The 8,337-nt window shown below is 31.9% G+C and overlaps 1 protein-coding gene across 1 annotated transcript; it reads right to left on the bottom strand.

The window, feature by feature from the left end:
• Positions 1 to 587: 587 nt before the first annotated feature.
• LOC141672380 (putative polyol transporter 4) lies at positions 588 to 3,568 on the bottom strand. Its single transcript, XM_074478964.1, has 2 exons — positions 3,118 to 3,568; positions 588 to 2,048 (listed from the first exon to the last, which is right to left on the bottom strand). The coding sequence occupies exons 1-2, from the start codon at positions 3,305 to 3,307 to the stop codon at positions 685 to 687; spliced, it is 1,554 nt and encodes a 517-aa protein (XP_074335065.1). The 5' UTR covers positions 3,308 to 3,568; the 3' UTR covers positions 588 to 684.
• Positions 3,569 to 8,337: the final 4,769 nt, after the last annotated feature.

Below are 8,337 nucleotides of genomic sequence, written 5' to 3'. Positions count from 1 at the left end.
GTCCGAAATTCAGTATAGAGTCGAGCTTTGGTTTCAGAGTAGTTTCAGATTGAGTGAATTTAGAATGCTTTTGGCTTGTGAATTACTATGATGAGCTGATTTGCTCCAGTAATTTACATAATCTTGTCTTTCTGTGAACTCCTGCACTGAATGAGTATGTTTTCTCTTAGAAGATCACATTTGTTGTTTTTTAATTGCCATAAGTGTGATTGTTTTTAATTGTCGAAAGTTATGCATGGCAAAACTTGAAAAAGCAGTTACATTTTTAAAAAATTGGACGACGAAGAAGTAGCATCCAGGACGGACATCATAACGTCCCTGCATAATCTCCATTATAGATCAGAAGTGTGTGTGTGCGCGCTCGCCGCATTTATGTAAATATTTATAAGTATAATGAGGCACCAGGTAATCTTCTTACCAGATCAGAACACTTTGGTTAGAGTTTCGACCTGGAAGAGCCAGCCAGGTACACCCAAAGAAACCAACTTTTTCAGATAAATGATTTTCAGTTCGAGAAAGGTGAAGTAGATAACCCGGATCACAAAATAAGCAATTACAACAATAAAATTTTGAAAATTTCCCAGATATATGTTAAGTACTCGTTGTATTGCTTTGTATTAAATCACATTCTGTCTTCATACTTTAGTAAAATTTTCAATTTAAAAAACACAGACATTTATCTAGTTATTGGTTCTGTACTAAATGTTCTACGTCCTCAAGCTCCACTACACCACCTCTCCAATGTTCTTCATTCTGGAAAAGCATTTCAATTTCTTCTAAGGTTTTCCCCTTTGTCTCTGGAACGCACTTGTAAACAAAAGCAACAGCGAGAGCTGAAATTGCTGAGAAGCCAAAGAATGTTCCTCCCATAGTGATAGTTTCACTAATAGACAGGAAAGTCATAGCAACAACGCCACTACTAACCCTGTTCCCAACTGAACCAATTGCTGATGCTTGAGCTCTAAGCCTTAGAGGGAAAATTTCAGATGTCATGACCCAACATATCGGTCCAATTCCCACCGAGAAAAAAGCTACATTTCCGCACACAGTTACAATAGCCATAGCAATTCCAAATTTACTATTTTCCAGAAATGTCAGTGTTAGCCCTAAAGTAAACAAACAAATAGTCATTCCAATTGTACTCACATAAAGCAGGGGTTTTCTTCCTTTTTTATCAATGAGGATTATAGCTACCAATATGAATGTTGTTTTTGTGAACCCCACTGCAACAGTTGCAGCAAGAAGCTTGGTCTTATTTGATATCCCAGCAGTCTGAAATATTATAGGGCTGTAGTACACAGTTGTATCAATGCCTGTAATCTGTTGGAAACACTGGATTCCACAACCAGTGATTAGCATTCTTAACACTCCGGGGGAAGGATGTAGCAGTTCATGCCAGACGGCTTTTTCTTCATATTGATCAGCATTTCCATGCCCTGCAGCTTTCTGTATTTCTGCCAATCTTTCCTCCACTTCTCTTTCATCTTCAATTGTTTTTAAAAGCACTAATCTTGCATCATCAATACGATGTTTCATTACTAACCACCTGGGAGACTCAGGGATAAAGAAGAGAGCACAACCAATGAAAGCTGAGGGAAGAATTCCAACAGCAATCATGACCCTCCAGTTTACATGGACAGGTAGTCCTGAAAATACATAGTTCGAGACATAACCAAGAAGGATTCCCAAATTTATGAAAATTTCGGGGAAGGAGGTTAGGGAGCCTCTCGCAACTGCAGGTGCTATCTCACAAATATAAACTGGGGCAATCATGACTCCAAAGCCTATCCCAACCCCAGCAAAAAGCCTACCTAGCATAAGTACTTTGAAAGAAGGAGCTAAAGCCATTATAGCTGCTCCAGTTTGAAAAACAATTGCTGCAAATGCCATTGTCCATTTTCTACCTATTGCGTCCGATGTTTTCCCTCCGATTAAACTACCTAGAAGTGATATTATGCTCAAGATTCCGACAAGTACTTCTTCTTGCACCTCAGTAATCTTCAAATCTTCTTTAATAAATATAATGGCTCCACTCATTACCCCCACATCTGTAAAAGAATGGCACTAAAAATGTAATTATATAAATACACACAAACACATAGACGTTGCCATAATATTCAAATTACAATATGCAGTCTAATATATATGTACTTCCTTATCCCCTTAAAAATTACCCTGCAAAGGTGCCGTTCAATTTTTAGTGTGTGCATTTTCAAATGACAATGTGGAAGCCGCTCTATGGATATAATACATTTAAAGCTCCCTCTCACTTGTAAGAATGACCACCACAGCAATCTCACAGAAGGCACAACACAATCTCACCAAGGAGCAGCAAACAAATAAATGCGCCCGCAATGTGAAAAATAATTAAATACATTCCGATCTATGATACCATGTTAAATACCATTTCTACTAAAACATCCAAGCGCTACTCAAGGCCATTAAATAGATCCTACATATATTAGATAATTAATGTATCTTAAAGTATTCAACACGTGTATTTCATGAAGATAGTTCTCTGTAAACAAAAATGCATGTCTAGTACTACAGATCATGAAAATTAATAATATTTTCCTTCTATCCTTCCTTCGAAGATCGTTGAAATAAGCAACATTACAAGTATAGTTAAGAAATTGTTATTAAAAGGGTTTTGTTAATCCTATAACAAAATGTTCCCATCCAAATTGGGAAATTGGGGATTCATAGCTCAAGCTTCATAAACAACTTAAGTAAGTAAGAGGTGAAGAAGATGTAAACATTACAATCCAGATGACTACCCAAATTCTCCAATACAAAAAGGGTTTATACCAAATAGACATAAACGGAGGATTTAAGACAGTCTAGCCACAAAGATCATCATGTACTCGAATCCTCACTTCTTAGCTTAAAATAAATTTAAACAACAAATAAAGGGCAAAAACTTAAGGGAGATGGTCTAGGCAAACTAATTGTGTGCAACAATGATAAGAGATCAAATTAGTCAATGACCAGTAGTACCAGATCACAAAGAAAACATGCAGAAAAACATAACAAAAAAATCAAATGTAATAAAATAATGAAAAGAATTGAGATCAGGTAACACAATCAAATAAAAAAGGAAGGGTCGTGTGTTGTTACCATAACCAAGAAGCACGGAATTAAGAGAGGCAAAAACAGCACAAGCAATAACATATCTCTTGGTATTATTTGTTCTCTGTTGTTGATCAAAACCACCATTTGTCAAATCAATAGCATCTTCTTGAATCATAACAGAATCCATTCTCCTGTACTTGTTGCCACCTTTCCCATTTTCTTGCAACTCCATCATAATTATAATTCAAGAAAATGTATGTGCAAATATGCAACCACGAATCCCTATCTCTCTTTTAAGCAAATATGAAGATGGGGATTATATAAACGCAGAATATAACAAAATCTCTCACATTTGTTTCCTTTTTTATGTTGTATGTTTTGTGTGTAGATTTGATTTAATGAAAATAAAGAAGAAAAAGAATTAGTGGGGGGATGAAAATTAAAAAGGGGTACGATTAGCTTGGCATACTGGTGTTGAAAATTCAAGGACTTATAATTCTTTGTCCCGTGGTTGGTACGTTTTGGATCTCATTAAGGGAAATAAAGACTGTGTGTGGTTAAGTGGATCCCACATTTGCTTTTGTCTTAGGAAGCAACCTTCTTGTACAGGTGTCCTTTTTTATTTTTCAGTTTTTTATTTAATAATAAAAAAATTATTTAATTAAAACTCTAATTTATTTAAAAAATTATTTTTTTGTTAAAAAACTATCTTCCACACGGCTAAACAGGGGCATAATATCTTTGTGGATATTGTGTAAAACTAAAAATTAATTCGCATTTTACATAAGACAAGGAAACAGAATAATGTCATCCTTGCATAACTTGTTTACAAGTCTGAATATTGTCCCGTCCAAATGTATAAGAAAAATAGTAAACATCTCTTAAATTATAAACATTTCAAGTTCGAAAATTGTCGGTTAAAATTTTATAAATAGGAGCGCCGTTAAAAATATGCATTAATTACTATTCTTGTCATATTTCAATTATTTGAAATTTTAATAGTTTTATACGTATATTGGGTTATTAATAAAGTCACATTTAGATATATTTATTAATTTTAATATGTATATTAATACAAAAATGTATAATCTATTTTTATTTAACAAAAAAAGAAAAAAAACTGTCAAGTATAAGAATTGATTTTTAACGTATCTCGAGTAAGAAAGTTAAAAATCTAGTTAAAATGGGATAGAAGTAATACAATGTAATGAAAAACTTAAATTTGATAAAACTGCATTAACTCCAAATAATTAATAGACCAAGGTGTATTACATTTTTAATTTATATAAAAATGCATAATTTAATAAACAACTAAAAAATAAAATTTGACTTGACTAACGAGCCTTTTGAGCGAAGTATATGGATACTTGAAGTTGGGAATCGATAAAATGTCCAAATGACTGCTATCAAAGTTTACTTCTATTGTTGAAAAGTCAAATTCTAAAATTTTACGAGTCTAATTAAAACTGTTCACGAGTAATATGGCTAGTTATGTTATCGGCATATAAAATTTGGGTATCTCGTTGAAAGTTAGTTTTTTGACAAAAAAATAATTTTTTGAATCAAATTATGACAAAATAAAAACTCTAACATTATCATTTGGTAGTTACTTTTTTAATATAACTTTTTAACACAAATTTTGGAAAAAAATAATTGGAGGAATTTTTTCAAGTAAATAATACAAAAATCTAATTAAAATAACTATTTATCAAACTGTTTTTCGAGTTTTGTTCAAAACATACAAATTCTCAAAACAGCTACTCAATCAGTTAGTTAAACAGTGTTAGATATGAAGTGCAACACAGCGGGGGGATGAACGTATTTTCTTATTTTGTTGATGAATTGTTAAGGTTTTTGGCCTGTGAAACTAAATACACTTGATTTGTTTTAAATCAAACTTGTTTTGCTATAAATCTGCGTTCTTAAAAATAAGAACTCAGCTACTTCTTTCAAGAGAATTACAAAATTTTCTAGATATGTTTGTTACTACTAAACATGTTTTACAAGTTAACATGCACGGTTAACAGAACTTGCACTCAAATAGACTAACACATTTTATAAAGCTCCTTTGTCTGTTTCTATTTCTAGTGCAGCATATATGTGCAGAATCTACTAGGTCTGTGACCCTCTTTTGTCCGGTTCATCTTAATCCTTGATCTTGTATTCTCCAAACTGCATTTGTAGACTTTTCAATTCAGTGATAGAATTGTTTGTTGACTGATAATCTTGGATCTTCAAGTTGTATGTATTCTAAATTCTAAAGTTGTTTGTCGAAATCTCTTTTATTGTGTAGAGATGTCACATATCGATAAGTAAAATGACTTTTCGATATCTGCAGTTCTCTACATAGATTTTTGACTTGTCGAGGTCTCCAGTTCTCTATAAGTAGAATGACTTGTCGATATCTGCAATTCTCTACATAAGTTTTTAACTTGTCGATATCTCCAGTTCTCTATATAAGATTTTGACTTGTCGATATCTCCAGTTCTCTACATAAGCTTTTGACTTGTCGATATCTCCGGTTCTCTACATAAGCTTTTGACATTTCGATATCTCCAGTTCTCTACATAAACTTTTGACTTGTCGATATCTCCAGTTCTTTACATAAGCTTTTGACTTGTCGATATCTCCAGTTCTCTCAATAAGCTTTTAACTTGTCGATATCTCCAGTTCTCTACATGCAGATTGGCTTGTCGATAATTCTTGGGACTTCTCTACAGACCATTTTAGACTTCTCGACATACATCTCTATATTTCTTGATCTGTGACTTGTCGATATCTGACTTAGAATATTTTTCCTAGAATAACATTATTCAACTCCAAACTTTTGCACTTCTTTTTGATGCATGATCATGATTGATCTTCTACCAAAATTTATTCCTTAGCTTGATGGCTGTTCATCGAAAAATTCTTCATCTAATCTACAAAACATTTTTACAGATTCAAGAAATACAATTACAGAATACAATGGGATTATCATACAAAATATACTTAGGGTTATCAAAGTGATTTAGTCTTGTTATATACAGGCATGTCTTGCAGAACAATCTCCCCCGATTTTTGAGAAGATTACTTGTGACAAATTCATGTCTGATATCAAGACTAACCCCAAGCTAAAATTAAAGATAAGACTGACAAATTTACAAAGTACAAATTTTATACATTCGTGTAGTTACATGCAGAGTTGAATTTACATAATCATCTGAATTTCTCATAACCTGGTTGTTCTCTAATCAAATCTTTAAGCCTGACAAGACACCCAAGTACTTCAATTCAGTTCCTCTTAGAGATTCTACCAGTTTGAGCCATTCACTTGGGGAGTAACTGTCTAGATGTTGTATTCTATACCTTGATAATTTATGAGTCTTGATATACAGAAACACACCATTTGGGGAAACTCTGCTCAACCCTTTAGCCTTTAGCTCATTAGACCTCTGCTCAAACATCTCAATTTCCTTGACATATTTCATCTCATTTGCTTCCCTCTCAGCCTTTTTTCTAGCATGTCTTTCATTCCTTTCTCTCAATCTTTCAGTTAACTCAGCCTTTCCCATCCTGGTAAAAGCATCCTTTGCATTCATCAGACTGATTACCCTTTCAAGCTCTATAGTGGAGTAGTTTTTAATGACTTCTTTGTTGAAGATGAAATATGAAGATGGAGATTATATAAACGCAAAATATAACAAAATCTCTCACATTTGTTTCCTTTTTATATTGTATGTTGTGTGTGTAGATTTCATTTTATGAAAATAATGAAGAAAAAAATTGGGGGATGAAAATTAAAAAGGGATACGATTATCTTGGCATACTAGTGTTGAAAATTCAAGGACTTATAATTCTTTGTCCCGTGGTTGGTATGTTTTGGATCTCATTAAGGTAAAAAAAATAGTGTGTATGGTAAGTGGGTCCTACTTTTACTTTTGTCCTAGGAAGCAACCTTCTTGTACAAGTGTCCTTTTTTTTAAAAGCATGTTTGACAATTAGCTGTATGGATTTGACATTTTTCCTAATTGATTGAGTTAACTATTTTGTTATTAAATTTGATTGTTTTAAATAAAACTGTTTAGTAAATAGATGTTTGAATTAGTTTTTTGTATTATATATCTTAAAACATTTCTACAAACAGCTTTCTCAAAATTAGCTTTTCAAAATCAAAATTTTATTTTAAAAATTAACTACCAAATATTAATATTAGAGATTTCATTTGTTTAAATCTCCAACCTGATTTAAAAATTGTTTTTTTCCTAAAAACTAACTTTCAAATGAGGCCTTAATATACAATGAGGCCTTAATATACTTATGGATATTTTGTAATATCTTTATAAATATTGTGTGTAAAAAATATATATATAATTCACGTTATACATAAGACACGGAATAAAATCATCATGTATGTCCTGTTTACGAGTTGAATATTGTCCGGCTCAAATTGTATTAGAAAAGTAGTGAACATCACTTATATTATAAACATTTCAAGCGCGAAAGTTGTCGGTTAAAATTTGATAAATTTAAGCCCGGTTAAAAATATGCATTAATTATATGCTATATTGTCATATTTCAATTATTTCAAATTATAATATTTTTACACGTATATTGAGTTAATTAGTGTTAACATATATAATATTTTTATTATTTGATAGTTTCATTATTGTAATAATTTCTTTATTATGATATTTTCCTTTATTATTATTTGGTTGTTGGTTATATAAACCTTTATTCTATTGTAATTGAGAACAAGTCATATTATAATAAAATTTTACTTTTCTATCTTCTTTCCATACGTTATCATGATATCAAGAGTTATGATTTGATCTGGGTTAGGTTGACGTAGAGTTAATCGTAGTGGATTCCACGTGTTGGGTTTAAAATATGTGTTTCATTTTTCTGTTTCATCTCATCATCTTCCCTAAATCGGTTCTGTTTTATTTCTTGGATGATTTTGAGTTTTAATCATGGTTTTTTCCCCTTTAAATTGGTAAGATTTCTTCGGGTAAATAAAATTGATTTTGGTTGAAGTCTTTTCTGCTGGTTTTGGCTAGGATTCTAATATACACTCTTGGTCTCTCTTTAATGATATTCACTCCTTAATAATATTATTTTTTTCTTTATTTATCTCTCATATTCCTTTATTTTTTCTCGTGTTGATGATTATGGGTATCCCTATACACATCGGTATACTTCTCCATTTTTTTATTTTTTTATTTGGTGTTTTAAGCACCCTGACCCTCGAAGAAAATGTTTTACTTTACTTGATGTTTTAGGCAC

Source organism: Apium graveolens, chromosome 7 (assembly GCF_009905375.1).
Source record: "Apium graveolens cultivar Ventura chromosome 7, ASM990537v1, whole genome shotgun sequence".
In the NCBI taxonomy this organism is placed as follows: domain Eukaryota; kingdom Viridiplantae; phylum Streptophyta; class Magnoliopsida; order Apiales; family Apiaceae; genus Apium; species Apium graveolens.
Note: the sequence above shows the minus strand (reverse complement) of the source record. Positions and strands in the feature narration are given on the sequence as shown.

Coding starts and splice junctions, on each gene's coding strand:
- LOC141672380 (XM_074478964.1), bottom strand. CDS start 3,307: ATGATGGAGTTGCAAGAAAATGGGAAAGGTGGCAACAAGTACAGGAGA. Junction 2,049..3,117: donor TTCCGTGCTTCTTGGTTATG/GTAACAACACAC, acceptor ATTCTTTTACAG/ATGTGGGGGTAATGAGTGGA.